Source organism: Notolepis coatsorum (assembly GCF_963971535.1).
Source record: "Notolepis coatsorum genome assembly, chromosome: 9".
In the NCBI taxonomy this organism is placed as follows: Eukaryota; Metazoa; Chordata; class Actinopteri; order Aulopiformes; family Paralepididae; genus Notolepis; species Notolepis coatsorum.
Genome location: NC_140173.1, coordinates 98,878,931 through 98,898,673, shown reverse-complemented (window position 1 = coordinate 98,898,673; position 19,743 = coordinate 98,878,931). Strand labels below are relative to the sequence as shown.

General features: G+C 45.8%; 1 protein-coding gene across 1 annotated transcript in view; it reads left to right on the top strand.

Moving 5' to 3' along the window:
- ddx43 (DEAD (Asp-Glu-Ala-Asp) box polypeptide 43) overlaps nt 1–19,743 on the top strand; it is a gene marked incomplete at both ends in the record, with an annotated part of 205,995 nt that overhangs the window by 73,187 nt on the left and 113,065 nt on the right. The window contains one exon of the mRNA XM_084321945.1: nt 725–1,000. Within this exon, the coding sequence (XP_084178071.1) occupies nt 725–1,000 (276 nt within the window). The remainder of the gene's footprint in view (nt 1–724; nt 1,001–19,743) is intronic.

The following is a 19,743-nucleotide window of genomic DNA, read 5'->3' as shown; positions in this document are numbered from 1 at the left end:
CTCAGAGTTTGCAGCACTAACGTGAGACTAGATTGATGAAATATGAATTCAAATCGCTAATAAAAGAAAAGCGAGATCTCTCGTCGTTGGCAATGAACGGTCGGCATGAACAAGCGGGATATCTCGTCGTTGGCATTGAAAGTGTTAAGAAAGCAGTGAAAATACTTGGGGACCCACACCACCCTGGCAACAAACACCTCATACAGCTGCGCTCGGGCAGGTGTTTCAGCGTCATGCCCACCCGGACTGACTGACTTAAGTTCAGTTTTTATCCCAGGGCCATAAGTGCACTAAACTCAGCTAAAATTTAAAACAACAATCTCCCCGTTTTCACTATGGCTCTGATCAGTGACAGGGTTAGCTTAGTTTATTTAGCAGGGACTTATTTTGGGTCGCAAAATAGGCGCACTCTGTAGCCCTGCTCTGCTGTAACGTCAACACAGCGTTTCACATGCTACTGCTGTGCTGTTGTTGTTGTTGGGCGGATACGACTCGCCACAGGATTTTCAAAATAAGAGTATTGCGATATGAACCAATCTTTTTACGTTGCATCGATCCTATTGGATCATTGATAATATCTGGATCGATGTATCGTCCCACCCCTAAGCACGAGAGCAGTAAATGTCCTCTGCTGTAGAAGATCATCCGACTAATGGTGGGGATGAGGAACAGAATACTGGATACATGCATCTTTCCATCGCTATGACTTATTTCCCTTTGTCAGGCCCCATAAGGGGAGGAGGCTACAGGAGTGGAGGCTATCAAGGTGGTGGAGGAGGAGGAGGCTACGGAAGTGGAGGCTATCAAGGTGGTGGTGGTGGTGGTGGAGGAGGAGGAGACTACGGGAGTGGAGGCTATCAAGGTGGTGGTGGTGGAGGAGGACGCTCCTGCTGGTCCTCTGCAGAGCTGAATGCTGCAGCCGTGGTGGTTCCACTGCCGGCCATCGACTGGCTCGACTTGAGGGAGAACAAGGCGAAGTATGAAGAGATGAAGTGGAAGGGTAAGGACAAAACTATCAATCAGAAATGTCTTTATTGCCAAGTACACATACAAGGAATTTGATTTGGTAATTTGGTGCGACATTAACGGACAGACAATTACGATAGAATAAAATAAAAGGTAGAATAAGATCTATTTGAAGTATAATATAATTATGAAATAAAATGCAGAGGAATCTGTTCTTGTTGATGAGGCTAACTGCAGAGGGGTCAGTGTTTCCCATTAATTAGTCCCACCACAGTTTTATAATGAACAAAATTATTATTATTTTTTTTTAAATATTTGTTTTAAATATAAAGTTTGCCAATAGGGATGTAGTATTGGTAGTAGTCGTAATAGTAATCCAGTATATTCTTTTATTTTCTAAAAATAAACCAGTTCAACACATGTAACCACTTTTGCTTCATTTAATTTTTTTTAACTTTTTCTCCTATTTTACAATATATCAAATATCGATACTGATATTTGTGGCAAAATATTTTTTTTAGTAATTTTTTTTGTAATTTTTTTTTTTGTAATTTTTTTTTATTATTATGAAACTACTGTATATTAATCTTACAAATTGTGCTCACCGATATGAACATAGGCCTCTTTACTTACTTAAAAAAAGGAAACATCAAGAAATAGCACTATCTCTCTCCCAGTATGTTCTGCAGGGCTGCAGCTAGATACTAGTTCTCCCAGCATGGTCTACCTGCTGGGCTGCAGCGAGATACTATTGTCTCAACCAATGACATTTTTATTGACAGTCGATTCTGCCAATTACGTCACACACCGCTTGCACCCGCCTCTGCTGTTACCACCAATCGGCAAGCGTGTTGCATTTTTTACTTCTGCTTTTGTCCGCCATTGATTTTGACAACAGGTTTTCTAGAACAACAACACGGCGCGGCCGACGTTTAGCTTTTAGCTCCGCAGGATGACTTAAATGAGGCATAATGATTTTACTGCAACTAATGTTATAATAAAACAAAGCCTTTCTATACATGTGTCTGATTGAAAACGTTATTAACAGATTGCAGAATGGGTAAAACTCAGGGCTCTGTGAGCAACGGAAGGAACTGAGCTAGTATGAACGCTTGCTACGTTCGGGTAAATAATATGCTGATGTTATGAACGTGTAACACTAACTATATAATGTTAATGCCACAAAACGAATGCCTTGTTAATCATAAGTAGTAACTTTGATGCAGTAGCTTGTGTGGGCCGGGGGCGGCGTTGTGCAGGTAGGTCGCGAGTGAACTTTTTTTTGTCTTGACGATGATTTTACTGCAACTAATGTTATAATAAAACAAAGCCTTTCTATACATGTGTCTGATTGAAAACGTTATTAACAGATTGCAGAATGGGTAAAACTCAGGGCTCTGTGAGCAACGGAAGGAACTGAGCTAGTATGAACGCTTGCTACGTTCGGGTAAATAATATGCTGATGTTATGAACGTGTAACACTAACTATATAATGTTAATGCCACAAAACGAATGCCTTGTTAATCATAAGTAGTAACTTTGATGCAGTAGCTTGTGTGTGTGGGCCGGGGGCGGCATTGTGCAGGTAGGTCGCGAGTGAACTTTTTTTTGTCTTGACGCTACACAAATTGATGGATATTTATCGGCTACTGCCATCGGCACATTCGAGCTTATCGGCCGACAGGCCGATTGCAGTCAACAAGGCACTTATCAGCCGATACCGATACCTGACCGATACATCGGTGCACCCCTAGTATATGTGTACTTATGCACGCCAGAGAAGCGGGCTGAAAAATCGATTATCTATTTCCTGGTCAGCGCTAACGTCATACACGCACACACACACAGACACGTTGAGATATATGTGAAAAATACATCTGATTACCCCAAGACTGTAACATAGATTCCTTACCTCACATCGGATGTTCTGCAAAAAGATTATTCCAATTCCTGATCGCCATTCCAAATATCGATTGCGTTTATTGATCCAACGTTAGGTACTCGAAACACATATTCCACGCTGTTCTGAGCAGTGTTAATTTTGTCAACGAATTTGATGACGAAAGACCTTCGTCAACGAAGCTTTTTCCCGTGACGACAACGAGACGTGACGTCACGTTATTGAACACCATGACGAATTCTCTCTTAATTTATGTTGACTAAAACAAGATGAGACAAAATAATTATAAATTTTAGAATAAGTCACGTTATTATTTCAGCATTTCCCATTTCCGGGTTAAACTCAGCAGCGTTTATGGCTAAAAGCCAAGCTACATAACATTCGTGAGGCTAAAAACCGCGTCCCAGGTCTCTAGTGACTACAGCTTATACCAATAACCATGAACGGAATCTGCTACTCTCTCAACACTCCTGCGGCAGCCGAACAGTTCTACCAAAAGAACATAGCATTTAAGACGACAGAGGCTGAGAGGATGGCTAGGCTAATAGCCTGGGAGTCGGGACCTATATCCCAGACACAGACTTGCTCTCTTTCATCTGTGTACACCCACTACTATCAACATTACACATGGATACAAGGACAAGACCACATTCACTTAAAAAGGTATGAAAAGAAAAGAAACGGACGAGTACTAACACTGAGATTGACTCTGCTATAAGTTACGAATCCAGCGCTTGAAGTGCACTATAACGTCGTAATGACTTTTTATTTTTCATATAATGTTGGGTACATGCTCAGTAGAGTTAGAACGCTCCCAGTCTTAGGGGCTGTGATATTTTGTTACCACACTTTATGCACATAGAAGTGCGGTGGCAGGTTCGCTAAGCTAATGTTGTTAGCCGAATTCTCTGATGGGGGCCGCCATTTTAAGTTTAAAGTGACGTCAGCGATCTACGGTACGACTCGAGGGACAAAAGGGAATGTGTGTGTGACGTGTGTGTGAAATTTGTACAGTAGGTCCCAGTGAGAATTGCAATCAGTGTACTGTGTATTTACACTATCCTAATGTTCCTTTGTTGGTTTAAAAAAAAAAAAAAGCAATTTAAATCAGAATATGTTCCATTCCATGTCTGACTATTTCTGAATCTATTGACCATTTCAAGGAATGTTGGGTTATTATTGGGCTTCTAGCCTTCTACTGAACTTATTGTGAATCAGCATAGGGTTTTGGCTAGACTATACTTAATAAATAGAATTGCATTATTTACAATATAAAAATATAAAATGCCTTTTTTTCATTAGCGAAAACTAGACAAAAATCATCAGTTTTCTGCGACTAAATCTAGACAAAAAAGACAAAATCGAGACTAACACTGACTAAGACTAAAATGCTCAGACATTTAGTTGAAACTGACTAAACGAAAAATAAATGCAGATGACTAAATATGATGAAAGCGAAAAAGGAGCACTTGACACATGACTAAGACTAAAACTAAAATGAAAATAGCTGCCAAAATTAACACTGGTTCTGAGTGTTTACAATGAATCCGATCGGCTCGGGTTACATGCCTGAGAAGTAAAATGTGGATTCCGGAGTTTTCTTTTCTCATGCATTCAGTCCAATCCAATGGGTGCATTACCATCCGGGAGACGATAGGGGGCGGTATTTTCCCTGTTCAAGCTCATAGACAGTCCCAATGATAATGTGAGGCTAGAATGATGAAAAATGAATGGATATCGCTAATAAAAGCAATAACGATTAAATAGCGAGATTTCTCGTCCCTGGCACTCAACGCATGGCATGAAATAACGAGATTTCTCGTGGCTGGCACTCAATGTGTTAAGGCTCACTGCAGAGGGGAAGAAGCTGTTCTTGTTGAGGCTCACTGCAGAGGGGAAGAAGCTGTTCTTGTTAACACTTTGGGTGCCGGGAAACGCTTTACAGCGTCATTCCCGGCCATGCTCAAGTTGCCGAAGGACGCTTTACAGCGTCTTTAATATCAATATTTCAAAAATCTGTGATCGGATTCATATTTCCCCTCCGCTGGCCTGAGATCCACCAGGAGGACCCACTGAGCTCTCTGGCGGTTCAGGAGCGCCATCTGGCGGCCGATCGGCGCAATAGCCAAACAGGAAGTGCTGGTCGGCCATATTACTTCCGGGCACTCGGTTTGGCTGCCGGCACTCTGGCTCATCACAATATATAGCGATCCATTGCCAATAACTCGATAAACAACATGATTTGGACGTATATAGTATTATACAAGCTGGAAATGGTTCATCAGGATAAACATCCCATAATCGAAAACGGTCTACACCACGCTGATCGTCCAACGGCGCGAGGAAGATCCGGTAAGATTCAGCGTTATTTTTGAACGTGTTCCATATAAACTGTTATGATGAACATATGACCCACACTAGATGAATGATATAACGCTGCCCACGGAATTATAAACGATCCCCCGCCCATCCGGTCATCATCAGATCATACGTAGATCATTCTAGAAGTACGTCCAATTGAAATTTTTTATATCGCCCCGATTGCCATCAAACTGTATTTCATCATCAATATAATGCATTTGGGGCTATAGATCACGTTCTGGAGAAAGCTGCAGAAAGAGATGAAAACATACTTATACATTAGACCATACTTTACTATGAATATGTGAATGAAAAAGTTTAACGTTGCTACACAATGAACAATACATATAGGACTTTGAATGGGCCCTAATAATGGCAATGTAGCAATAGAATTTAAAAAGTTATAGCCATGCAAAGAAGGGGTACTTCTCCATAGACAAATAGAGCTGGCAATCTATGGTATATCATGAATTTAACCCATGGCACCCAAAGTGTTAAAAAAATATATATATATATATATAGTTTGAAACCCACTCAACCCGCTCAACATAAATACAGACAAAACACACTAACAAATGGGGGGGGGGGGGGGGGGTGCAGATTCAACATAATTGTACACTTAACTGACAAATGCGCAAGTACAATGATAAGTGCCTTGTTGACTGCCATCGGCCTATCGGCCGATAAGCTCATATTTACCAATGGAAGTGGCCGATAATTATCCAATATTTGTGTCGCGTCAATCTGGTCCAGACGTTCAAACTTTGAAAACAACACTAAAACCCTGCCTACTCCTCCGACGTTCTGCAAACTGTCACAAGCATTCTGGCACTCGCTGAATCTGAATTAGATTATTCGTTCTACTACTTACATGTAACGTTAAGCTAACGTGTTGTCCAGTCCACATGTTCAAACTTTGAAAACAACATTTCAGTAGCGTACCATGGTGTTTCAGTCAAGCGAACTGCACAACCCCACACACACACGCTACTGCATCAATGTTATGATTAACAAAAGCATTCGTTTTGTGGCATTAGCGTTACATATAGTTACACGTTCGTCGTTTAATAACATCAGCATATTTACCCTCCATAGCAAGCATTGGTCTTTTCATATCTCTGTTCCTTCCTTTGCTCAGAGAGCCCATGCTGTATTGTACTAGGGCTGGGCGATATATATAGAGTATACTCGATGTATCGCGGCTTGTTCTACATGAGATGTAGTAAATTACTATATCGTGACCATCGAGTATATGTTGTCGCGGCTGAGATGAGACTTGCTTTAGCGCAGAGCTTTCCTCTCATTTCATTATAGACTCAGACCAGCGTGGACCTTCAATGACATGCAATTGTAATTTCATTAGACACAGACCAGCGCGGACCTTCAATTGACGCGAGCAATGGGCTAGCGTTAGCTGCTAACTAAGTTATCCCATAACTAGGCTAAGATAACTAGCGTTAGCCGCTAACCCTGGAAACGCTCAAAGCGGACTCCGCGACACCAGTTCCATTCGTGAGGAAAGGGGGTGGGTTATATTGACGAGGCTTGACAACAGAGGTTCAAAGATAACTTCATATTTATTGGTTATTCGTTTCTTTATATCGGGCATCCAGTTTCCATCTCCGTGTGTTCAACTATTCATGTGTTGACGTTTGAGTGTGACATCATCGCCTACGGCATGCTAGACGCTCAAGAACGCAAACATAAAACAAAACCCCGGGGGGGGGGGGGGGGGGGGGGGGGCTGGCTCTCTCTCGCTCTCTCTCTACGTTCAATGATTTAAAGTAGCCAAACGTTTAGGGCTGTCTTAAATACTTCGAAGCTTCGAAGCTTCGTTCGATGGCACAAGCTTCGAACATTAAAAAAAAAATCGAAGTTAAAAAAAAAATATATATATATATAATCAAATAAAAAAAATTTCAATTTAATTTTTTATTTTACTTCTGTGTGTGTGGGGCCGGGGGACAAATACACTGGAGGAAAGTAACCCAGCTCAGCACTGCCCAAATTATATCATCACTATTGCCTGTTTGAAGGATATCATCCTCAAACACATATACACCACCTACACGCCTATTCTCAGTCCTTGCCCCACAATGGTGGAATGAACTACCCACCCCAGTTAGGACAGCCGAATCCCATCCAATCTTTCGCCGTCGACTAAAGACGCACTTCTTCAATCATTATCTGAAATAAAATTTAAAAAATAAAATAAAAAAAAATCTAACCCTAACTAACCTTACTGTCATGCACTTGTCCTAATAAACTAACCTACACTGTAACACGCAACACTTTGATGAATATTGTTACTCAGCTGATAAGAGTTGTATCCTTCCAGATGACCTGTCGTACAGAACTTGTAAGTCGCTTTGGATAAAAGCGTCAGCTAAATGACTAAATGTGAATGTAAATGCCTTGTAGAATTGCACACATAAGAAAGAAAGATACTGGGATGAATAAACAAAATAGGAAATAAAATGTAGAAATTCATGCAATACATAAATAAATATGAATCTCCATATATGAAATAGAACATTTAGATAAGGTGCTACTGAGATGTTTTGGTGAGTTCTTTGTTTTTTTGTGGAAGTAGCCCTTCTTAAAAATGCATGAACATTCACTGATAATTGGTCTGTAGTGGAGTCTACAAGGTCTACATTGCCGGACCATGTAGAATCCGGACCTTGTAGACTGACATAATTCTGTGCATAGTTTAGTCTACACAGGCCATATTTCAAATAATCAAAATCTTACTTCATTCATCTTAAACATTCTTGATTTGGGGGATTGGTAGTTCCCATGAAATCTGAAGTTGTTCAAACGACAACAGCGATCCACCTTGAATTAAATCACACAGCCGTGTTGGCTGCGTCACAGTCACGAAAGGGGCTACTTAATTCATTAATCCAATCCACTTTATTTATAGAGCACATTTAAAAACAACAAAGTTTACCAACGTGCTGTACAAGTCCCACAACATAAGATAAAAAAAATATTATATTTTTTTAATTCGAAGCTTCGAATTAAAATCAAAGCTCGGCCCCGAAGCTTCGATTGCCAAAACAAATTCGAAGGTCAGCCCTACAAACGTTACAGTATAAATACTAACTGGATAGTTGATGATAATAACATTTAATTTCATTATCTGAAATATTCTAAAATCATTAAGTCTGCTATAAGCCATTATCCCTTTGTGTGTGATGATTATTATTTTCTCAGTTTTTATATAAATTGTCTTGGATGTAAATAAATCTTTTTTTAATTAGTGTGTCAGTAGACTACTCTTAGTACATTTTCATTTAATAATTTTTTAAAGCATCTTCATGATTTAATAATGCAAACATATGTTGCAGGGACTATTATAATCATCATATTTGCATGACTGTATGCATCAAAGGGTTAAATCAATCATTTTTAAGTGCTTTAGAGGAAATGTCAAAATATCGCGATATGTATCGTGATATGGCCAAAAAATATCGCGATATCATTTAGAGGCCATATCGCCCAGGCCTATATTGTACCCATTCTGCAGTCTGTTGAAAGTTTTCAATCAGGTCATCCTGAAGTGCAGTAACATGCCTCGTTTGACCCTCCTCCTGCGGTATAATTCAATGATGCCGGCGCAGAGCTAACGTTGTTAGCGAGCTCTCTCTCGAGTAGGGTAATGGCGTCTTTCCGGAAGTAAAAAAAAACATAAGCGCTTGCCGATTGGTGGTAAGAACAGCAGAGGTGGGTGCAAGCGGTGTGACGTAATTGGCAGCATCGACTGTCGATCAAAATTGTTCTGTTGCCGTCTACCATGCATTGCTTTGGTTGAGAGAGAGATACAGTAGTGTTTCTTAAAACTCATAGACAAGTCTTGAGCAAGACAAGTTAGTCTGTTAGGTTATGAAAGCCAGTGAGTATTGTATGTGTAACTGAGGGGTACAATTCCCTGACTGTATTATATAAGTATGGTATCATTAAACCACTACTGTCTTATGTACATTACTACTGGCCATACAGTACACAGGTATATCAGATGAACACTTCCCACAATGACACGGTTCCACACAAAACTGGGTTATAATAATATTTATTAGCAGCAATGATAGTATATAACAATACTTTACGTAGGGTCGCGCTTATAAGGCGAAGAATGTGCGTGAGTAAATCAATAACGTAAGTCCATTATCATATTACGCAGGAGATAATGAATACCACCTGTATCTTAGGAATTATATCTATGGTACACTAGTAAGGCAGCGGGAGATACTGGTAGGGTCCCTCCGGTTGTAGGCCAGCAAGGGGAGAGGATTTGTCGGTAGTAGAGTCTGGGTCAACGAAGAATAGGGAGACTCCAAGTACAGGAGACGGTGCAATAATCTCTTGATCCGCAGACGAATAACAGCTATTCTCCGGCATGCAGCTCCGCATGGAAGAAAGCTAGCCAGCCTCAGGCTTCTTAGAGGCGGGCTCGACGTTGCTCCTCACAGGGTAAATCCCACACAATTGTGGGTGTAGACGATTCTCCGCTCAATCAGTTACAGGACCAAAGCAAATATAATCCAGCCGAAAAGGGCTATGTAGTCGTCGGGTAGGTTATCCAGTGTACATGTCCACACGGTCCTCGTCTAGGGCTCCTCGGGTGAAGGCGCCAGGGTAAGCTGCCCAGCCTGGATAAGCACACTAGCTGGTACGAGGAAACGTTGGTGATGCTGGTCACTGTAGAACGGTAGCCGCACGATACACTATACATAAATCAGGGTTTCCGTTAGAATTTTTTTTTGCAGGTCTGAGTGTACAAATGGGATAAATTCCGGTCAGAGTTTATTGAGCTTAAAAACAATTGATAGGCCTATATAAAGAATGACATCATCAAGGCATTTATAATATTTTAACTTAAAACTAGACTACTTTTGCGTATATACAGTCATTAATATATTCCAAATAAAATAAGTCCCTCGAGACTGCGTGCTGCTGCCGACTTGAGGTGTCGGTGGGCAGTCTGCCCGACCTTAATAAACAGCAGTCTGTTATAATCACATTTTTATGAGCTAACGAATTCCGTTATATTGGACATTTGTATTAATTATATCAAGCGAAGAACTGAGAAATTTGGCAGAGAGACGGCAACATTATCGTGGGTTTGCGCCGTGATGTATATCTCCACCTCCCAACGACTTGGTGCTGCTGCTCATAATGTCCGGTGAAAATAATTCCCTCTAAGCACAATTTGATTATTTGAATTGTATTAAAATAGGCTAAAATTAAATAGCCTATGCGATGAACGAAACAATCATTACATTTGTCGTTGCTTCACCAAGCAGCCGGTCAATGACATCCTGTGTCAGCGAGCTGGCAGCTGATATATCAGCGCGAGCCGGCCGCAGTTAGTTTGCAAGAAGCATCCAGCTGCAGACCCGCAGAGCAGCTTTCCAGGTCTGGGGACCGCACTGTGCCAGCAAAGCTGGTGGGTTCTGTGGGTCTGCAGCTGCATGCCTTCCACAAATCCAGCAGCAAGCTCTCACTGACACAGCGTCGTCATTACCAGACCGGCTGCTTGGCGAAGCAACGACAACAAACGCAATGATTGTTTCGTTCATCGCATAGGCCACCCAACTCCAGCCCATCCAAATACAATTCAAATAATCAAACTGTGCCCAGAGGGAACTATTTTCACCGGACACTATGACCGGAGAGATTAAATTTGTCGGACTTCAACAGATTTTGCCAGTCAAATACCGGTAATTACCGGCTAACGGAAACGCTGACATAAATAGACTATTACTGAATTAATAGAATAGGTCGAACTCGACGGTACAGCGTTAAACTCTGATACTTCAGCTATTAATTCGCACGCGGTCTCAATGCTCTATTTGGGGCCAAACAGGCCATACTTCACCGCACGTTGTATCGTGGGTGAGGCTTCAACTTATTGGGTAACTTAACTTCTGTATTCACCTGCGCCGTATTTATACGTTAGGTGAACAAACTAGTACCAGCCTTATTCCTGTCTCGTATTCTTGCGCAGAGCCGTTCATGTCCAGGCATGTCTTTGGCGGTGACTTTGAACTAGACCTTGGGGGTATGGCAGTGGCGCCTAAGGGACCGCTGTCCAATAGGAGAACGAAATATTATGGTCTGTACTAGGTAAAGGGATATTCCGTGTATATGTACAAGGAATACACAAGGGATATCAAACGATATACAAATATTATGCAATATATATCAAGTAGTAAATATATATATTCGGTTTAATCTGATCCTTCGTAACAGCCGCCTCCTAATTAGTCCCACCTAATTAGATAAGCAGAGACAGATTAACCGCACTGTCCACTACTCAATGTTCGTTGTGAGGGTAGGGCAGTTCACAAAGTCAGGGGGTCATGGTCGTCATCAAAAGTGTCGGGGAGCCTTGGCAACTCTATCAGCCTCGCCACGGGCCGGGTGTATGTCCGCCCTTGGACGAGCACTTCTGCCGCTCTGACCTTTCCGTCGGCACCAGTGATCACTTTGCTTACGCGGCCGGCCGGCCACATAGCTCGGGGTAGTGACTGGTCGATAATCATGACGACTGTTCCTTCTGTCAAATTGTCTCTTTCTTTCACCCATTTCTGGCGGGTCTGTAGAGACGGTAGATAGTGGAGGAGGAAACTGTTCCAAAACTTGCCAGTACTTGACTGTACCTCCACATTCTTCGGCCGTTCGCTTCTTCAGGCCTGTACACTGTCTGTGGTAGCGCGGGGTCCAGCCGCCCCATCAAGAGAGTGTTGGGGGTGACTGGGTCGACATCTGCTACATCACTTGAGACGTAACCGAGGGGCTTTGAGTTCAATACTCCCTCGATCTCCGTGAGGACTGTCGTGAGGACTTCTTCCGCCACGGTCTGGGCCCCAAGCACGGCGTACAGGGCTGTCTTTATTGAACGTACTTCTCGTTCCCAAGTTCCACCGAAGTGAGGTGCATTCGGGGGGTTAAACTGGAAATCAATCTGAGAGGGAGCGAGGTGGGTCTTAAGTTCTGGGCCCATAGCTTGGAAGCTCTCTCTCGGCTCTCTTTCTCCGCCTTTGAAGTTTGTCCCGTGATCAGACAATAATATAGACGGTTTTCCTTTCCGCGATGTGAATCTCCGGAAGGCCATAAGGAATGAGTCTGTACTCATGGTTGGAAGGAGTTCTATGTGTATCGCTCGGGTGGTCATGCATTTGAATACAATACCCCACCGCTTCTCAGTCCCTCTTCCTTTCTTTACATACAGCGGGCCGAAACAGTCCATACCGGTGGAGTGAAAAGGCTTGTCGCCGAGTCGGAGGCGACAGGGGGGTAGGTCAGCCATCCGGGGTATACTGGGCTGTGCTCGCCATTTACGACAGTCTAGACAAGTCCGCTGGAAGCGTCGTACTGCTTCTCTTCCTTGCAGTATCCAATAACGACGTCTGATCTCCGCGAAGACTCTCTCTGCCCCGGCGTGGTGCACGTCCTCGTCGTATTTCTTGATGATGAGCTCTGTGACCTTGTGTCGGCTGATTAAGACTATCAGGTACTTGACGTCATCCGGTAAGTCTGGAGCTCTCCTCAGACGACCACCCACTCTGATGAGATTATGGGCGTCGCTCTCAGGGGCTAAGTGGAGCAGTCTGCTGTCTGACGGGACTGGCTTTGATCCCTGCAGACAGTCTAGCTCGTCGGGGAACGAGTCTCTGGGCTCGCTGTAGCAGAAGGAGTTCTGCTTCTTCGTAGTTAGCTGCAGTAATGTCAGTAGTGGGCTGAACCTCTGGGTGGTGCCACAGGAATGTCTTTAGCTGCGCACTCTCAAGGGTGAGGCAGTCGTCTATGTTGGGATCTGTGGGGACGAGTGTGTGTGTCAACCCACAGAACATAGATTTCTTCTTCTCTGCCTCCTCTTCACTCGCCTCCCGTGGGGTGGGTGTAGGCCACTCTTCCGGGAGCTTGAGGAACTCGGGCCCGTCACTATATAGATTGTGACGGGTGAGGTCATCCAGGGACATTCCCCGGGTGATGACGTCAGCTGGGTTGTGTTTTGTGTCCACATACCTCCAGCTTGCTGCTTCTGTTAAATCTTGGATCTCTGTGATTCTGACTCCCACGAAGACCTTGTATCTACACGAAACGGACTTGATCCATGTGAGTACGGTCATGGAGTCTGACCACAGGATTGTTCTTTGCACCGGAATGGTGAGTTCACGTTGGATTAACGTGGCGAGTTGCGCTCCTGCTAGGGCTGCGCAGAGCTCTAGACGCGGGATAGATTGTTGCTTGCGGGGGGCTATTCTTGAGCGAGCCAGGATGAAGGCAGTATGTATTTCTCCTCCCTCCTCTCGGGCACGCAAGTAGGCCACCGAACCGTAGGCTACTTCGGAGGCGTCGCTGAAGACGTGCAGGTCCATCTGGCACGTCTCCGGCCTCACTGTGGGTGGGAAGTAGCTGCGGCGTATGTTGACACCTGGGAGCGAGCTGAGTTCTGTCTCCCACTCTCTCCATGTGGAGGCAAGGTGTTCGGGTATGGGGTCGTCCCAGCCCTGGTCCTTGTCCCATAACGCTCTTACAATCATCTTTGCCCTGGTGGTGTAAGGTAGAATACATCCCAACGGGTCATATTGTCTGGCGAGTGTTCTGTATACACTCCGTCTTGTGGTCGGTAGTGAAGTCGACCTTCCCTGCTCCTTGGTCAGGGGTGTGTGTTTATAATGGAGCGAGTCTGTTTTGAAGCGCCAGACTAGTCCTAATGTCATTTCTTGGGCTTCTCCTGGGATGGTCGCCATCCAGGTCTCGCTGCTTGCTGCCTTGTCCTCTGGGGAGAGGCTGCGCAATACTTGAGGGTCGCTGCTGGCCCACTGCCGGAGATCAAAGCCGCCTTTTGATCAGGGAGGCGCGGAGCTTGAGTAGGAGGGCCTCGGCTTCTTCTGGCGTCGAGACGCTTTGCAGACAGTTGTCCACGTAGAAACTATTTCCTACACTTTGTCGGACCTCTTCATCAGTTGCTGGGTCTTCTGCGACGTGTTTTTGCAGTGCAAACGTAGCACAGCATGGGCTGCATGTGGTTCCGAAAGGGAGGACTTCCCATTGATAGATGGATGGTTGCTCATCCCCGATCCTCTCTCTCCATAAGAACCGCAGCAGGGGCTTGTCCTCCTCCACTAGTCGCACCTGCAGGAACATCCCTTTGATGTCGCCGCTGATGGCCACCTTGTCTTGGCGGAAACGTAGCAACACGCCTAGTAGAGAGGGGCCGAGTGTTGGGCCGGGCAAGAGCTCTTTATTCAGATTTTGTAATCCGATCTGGTAGCTGCAGTTAAACACAATACGATCCTTGCCGTTGTGGTGGACTTTGTGGTGCGGCACGTACCATGATTCGGTCGTCTGATCGGCCTCTTTAATGTCAATTTTCTTTATGTGTCCCGCTGTGATTAGCTTGTCAATCTCAGCGCGGTACACAGTCGCTTGAGCGGGGTCTCTGGCTAGGCGCCGCTCTGTGTTCGATAGATACCGCTCCGTCGCTTCTTTTGGGGCGTGGAAGGTAGGCATACCCTCTCGCCTCAGGAGTGGAGTTGCGTATCTCATCACTCCGTTGACTTTGACTCTCTTTGTCCCCCGCTCGAGGAGGGCTATGGCATAAATGTCTTCCTTGGAACGAATGTGTTTCTTTTCGTTCTTAAAGGGCATTGTCTCTAGTGTCCGTAGCCTCTCGACGTGCTGTAGGAGGGTGGTGTCTTCTTCTGTCACTCTGGAGTGGAGGCAGCTAGTGGCTGCTGTTCGGTTAGGAGACCTAGAGAGGGGGCCTTGTAGTGTCCATCCTAGGCGGGTCTCGACTGCTGCTGGACAGCCTCTGGGCCCAGTGTGGACCCGGTCCATCGGGACGATGAGGTGTGCATGGTCGGATCCTATCAGCAGGGTCGGGGTGGCACCGTCTATGAGCGGTATAGGTAGTTGACGCAGGTGCACATATTTATCCATCAGCTTGGCGATGGCGTAGGTGTACTGCGACAGGCCTATGTCTTGGCTGGTGAAAGCGTTAGTGATCCTATACCGTCTCTCTGGCTGCCCGCTTGCTGCGATAGTGAAGGAGACATTCTCGCCCTTTATCGTCTTCAGGTCTCTTCTTATTGTCCGAATCGTCATCGTTTCTTCGCTCCCCCGCAGCCCCAGCTGGGCCGCAGCGGACGCGAGGAGAAGGGTCTTCTCTGACCCGTCGTCAAGGACGGCGTAGGTGTCCATGACCTTATCTTCGTAACTCAATGTTACGCGGACCACCTTCAAGAGCACCCGGGCGCCCCCGCTGCTGGCGGGGTCAATGTACATAACACTTGCCTTTGTGCTGCTTGAGGGTGCAGGCTTTCTTCTGTTACTGTCATGTAGGACGTCCAAGTGGGCTCCGTCACACCGACTACACCTCTTCTTTAAGCGGCACTCGGCTGCCATGTGACTGCGCGCACATCGGTAACAGTGTCGGTTGGACTTTATCCATTGACTCACCTCGTCGGCGGTCATCTTCTTGAACGTGTCACAGTGTGACAGCCAGTGTTCCTTTTCGCAGTACGGGCATACAATCTTCCACTTCTCTTTCATCGAGGGGGTACTGTGGTTCTTGTTGCTCGGTACTGATTCGGCTTGGTGCATGACGGTCACCAGCCTGCGGCCATCGTTTGCTCTCCTAGGTCCCTCTCTGGAGCTTGGTGTGCTCCGCACGAACGTATCCAACCGTAGGCTGTTGACTTCTCTCGCCAGGAAGTCGGCCAGGTCTAGGAGGGATGGCTCGGGACCGTTAGGATCACGGTGGTCTCTTTGCCGCCTGAAGCGCTCTTGTCGGGCGGGCGGAAGCTTCTCTAAAATACTCTCAACATTAGAGTTTGCGTACAGTTCGTGCATACCCTTTTCCTTTTGCGCCCCCAGCATCCCTACCAGGGATTGTACCTTGATAGACAGGTCATCTAGTGAGCGATTGGCTGGGGGTAGACGGTCAATATTCCTTATCTCTTGTATTACGTAGTCCCATATACGTCCATATCGTTGGTCGAGGGCTGCTAGAGCCGCGGTGTACGGGGTAGTAGAGGTGGAATATGCCAGCGCTATATTGTGCGCTCTGGGCACCTTCAGGTGCTTGAGTAGGATAGCATACTTGTACGGTTCATCAGTTACATCGGACATCATTGTCTCTAAGCACATTCGTAGCTCTGTGTACTGTGCTCTGTTTTCGTGTGTGAAGTCCGGGAACGTCGGTGTGCCAAGGTACGATGCCATGGATGGCTGGCACATCGGTGAGCGTTGGAGGAGAGGCCTCCTAGGCGAGTCTCCTCTTACTTGTCGTGGTGGGCTGGTACCTGTCGGGTACCAAGGCCCGCGTACCCAGGTGCTGTTCCTCGGGGCTGGTCGTGCGTCAAGCTCACCCGTGAATTGAGTATGGGGTCTGTAGCGCAGAGCCGCGGGGGTAGAGTCTGGGCTGTACTGGACCTCCTGGTCCTGTGGAGTACGGTGATGCTGTTGGGCTTGACTCTCCTCCTCTCCCTCTTCTTCCTCTGCCAGGTCATCTAGATCCTGTAGTCGTCTATTTAGTCTCTCCGCGGCATAGGCCGGTTCTTCCCTGTTGCTGGGTCTCGCTTGGACCGGTCGGGGAAGGGGTTCGGAGAGGGGTATAGGCTCTCTCTGTTGGCCGGGCTCAGGGTCGCTTGATCGGGTAGGGGAGGGTGCCCTAGACCCTTGTCTTGACGAGGCCCTGGAGCCCCGTGCGGAGGGAGGGGGGGTTACCCTGGCAATCAGCTGCTCCATTATCTGCGCTTGTAATCGGTCGCGCTCGGCTTCGCGCTTGGTGAGAGCGAGGTCGCGCTCTGCTTCGCGTTGGGCACCGGCGGCGGCGCGCTGGGCTTCGGCGCGGTCTCTTTCCATATTCTCTTCCGTCTGGAGGCGTCTAGTCTCTAGGCGTATGCGGTCTTCGTCACTCCGTTGCTGCGCCTGAAAGCGCTCTCGCTCGGTCGCGGAGTGTTCGCGTTCACTAAGGGCTTGCGCTTGGAGTTTCGCGTAGAAGCGTTCTTGTTCCATGGAAGAATGTTCGCGCTCTCTAAGCGTCTGTGCTTGGAGTCGATCGCGTTCGGTTGAGGCTGCCAGGGTGGCGATAAAGGCCTGTGCCAGCATCTTGTCCGCCTCGCTGGGGGAAGACACTGGTAGAGGTGATCGGCTTCTGGTAGTACTCGTTGGAGATCCGTTCTCCTGTCGCGTACCGAGGAGATCCATCTCCTGGGTGCGCGTCTCTTCTTGTGGTGGGTCGGGTTCCGTCCCTGGAGGGCTTTCTTTATCCTGGAGCTCTCCGGGGACTACCTCGTCGACGTTGGCGGGGGGTAAAGTCATGTCAGGTCCCTCCTGGTCCCCCCCGTGAGCTTGGTCAGTTACGTTAGAACCCACTAGGGTCTCTACTGGCGGGGTCGCCTGGTCGGTAGGGTTTGACATAATTTTACTATCCGCTTTTTCCGCGTTTAACGTCTGTAGAAAGCTAGGTAGTATACTGGCAGCGTAGTCCTCTAAGTACTGAGGTGGATGCCGTCTACGCTGCGGGCGATCTATTTTAGGAGAACCGTTTGTGGAGTGTTCATCATTGGCCATGTCAATATTAATACTATATTAATATTACGCTAGTTACCCTCCGGCTTGAAGGACCAATTGTAACTGAGGGGTACAATTCCCTGACTGTATTATATAAGTATGGTATCATTAAACCACTACTGTCTTATGTACATTACTACTGGCCATACAGTACACGGGTATATCAGATGAACACTTCCCACAATGACACGGTTCCACACAAAACTGGGTTATAATAATATTTATTAGCAGCAATGATGGTATATAACAATACTTTACGTAGGGTCGCGCTTATAAGGCGAAGAATGTGCGTGAGTAAATCAATAACGTAAGTCCATTATCATATTACGCAGGAGATAATGAATACCACCTGTATCTTAGGAATTATATCTATGGTACACTAGTAAGGCAGCGGGAGATACTGGTAGGGTCCCTCCGGTTGTAGGCCAGCAAGGGGAGAGGATTTGTCGGTAGTAGAGTCTGGGTCAACGAAGAATAGGGAGACTCCCAAGTACAGGAGACGGTGCAATAATCTCTTGATCCGCAGACTAATAACAGCTATTCTCCGGCATGCAGCTCCGCATGGAAGAAAGCTAGCCAGCCTCAGGCTTCTTAGAGGCGGGCTCGACGTTGCTCCTCACAGGGTAAATCCCACACAATTGTGGGTGTAGACGATTCTCCGCTCCATCAGTTACAGGACCAAAGCAAATATAATCCAGCCGAAAAGGGCTATGTAGTCGTCGGGTAGGTTATCCAGTGTACATGTCCACACGGTCCTCGTCTAGGGCTCCTCGGGTGAAGGCGCCAGGGTAAGCTGCCCAGCCTGGATAAGCACACTAGCTGGTACGAGGAAACGTTGGTGATGCTGGTCACTGTAGAACGGTAGCCGCACGATACACTATACATAAATAGACTATTACTGAATTAATAGAATAGGTCGAACTCGACGGTACAGCGTTAAACTCTGATACTTCAGCTATTAATTCGCACGCGTTCTCAATGCTCTATTTGGGGCCAAACAGGCCATACTTCACCGCACGTTGTATCGTGGGTGAGGCTTCAACTTATTGGGTAACTTGACTTCTGTATTCACCTGCGCCGTATTTATACGTTAGGTGAACAAATTAGTACCAGCCTTATTCCTGTCTCGTATTCTTGCGCAGAGCCGTTCATGTCCAGGCATGTCTTTGGCGGTGACTTTGAACTAGACCTTGGGGGTATGGCAGTGGCGCCTAAGGGACCGCTGTCCAATAGGAGAACGAAATATTATGGTCTGTACTAGGTAAAGGGATATTCCGTGTATATGTACAAGGAATACACAAGGGATATCAAACGATATACAAATATTATGCAATATATATCGAGTAGTAAATATATATATTCGGTTTAATCTGATCCTTCGTAACAGTATGACTCAGACTTCAGCAATAATCATGACTCATGAGCATTATAAAATAAAACACACATGGCATGGTGGAATACCATAAACATATTTCTTGATGTTTCCTTTTTTTAAGTAAGTAAAGAGGCCTATGTTCATATCGGTGAGCACAATTTGTAACCCAAAAATAGACGTGTAGCCTATTTATTTAATATGTGATTTATTCATTTTATTATTATTTTATTTGTTGCCATGCCTAAAATAATAGTCAAGCATAGGTGTAAGAGCCTATTTACATGGTAAAGTGCCATGTGTTATATTTTATGTATTTGTTTGGATTTATGTATTTGTGTTGATTTCTGCCTGTAGACAGCCATGTCTGCTATTGGGTTTATGGCATCAGTTCCCATTGCTCACCAGTAGGTGACTTACGTGGCTACTTAGTGGGTAATGAGACTGATGACAGCCAGGTGTGTTTGGTTACCGGCAGAGCCTAACAGTTTTTGACCGTCACGCAGGGGAGGAAATTAGGCCATTTGACTCGCCAAATGCGAGTACTTTT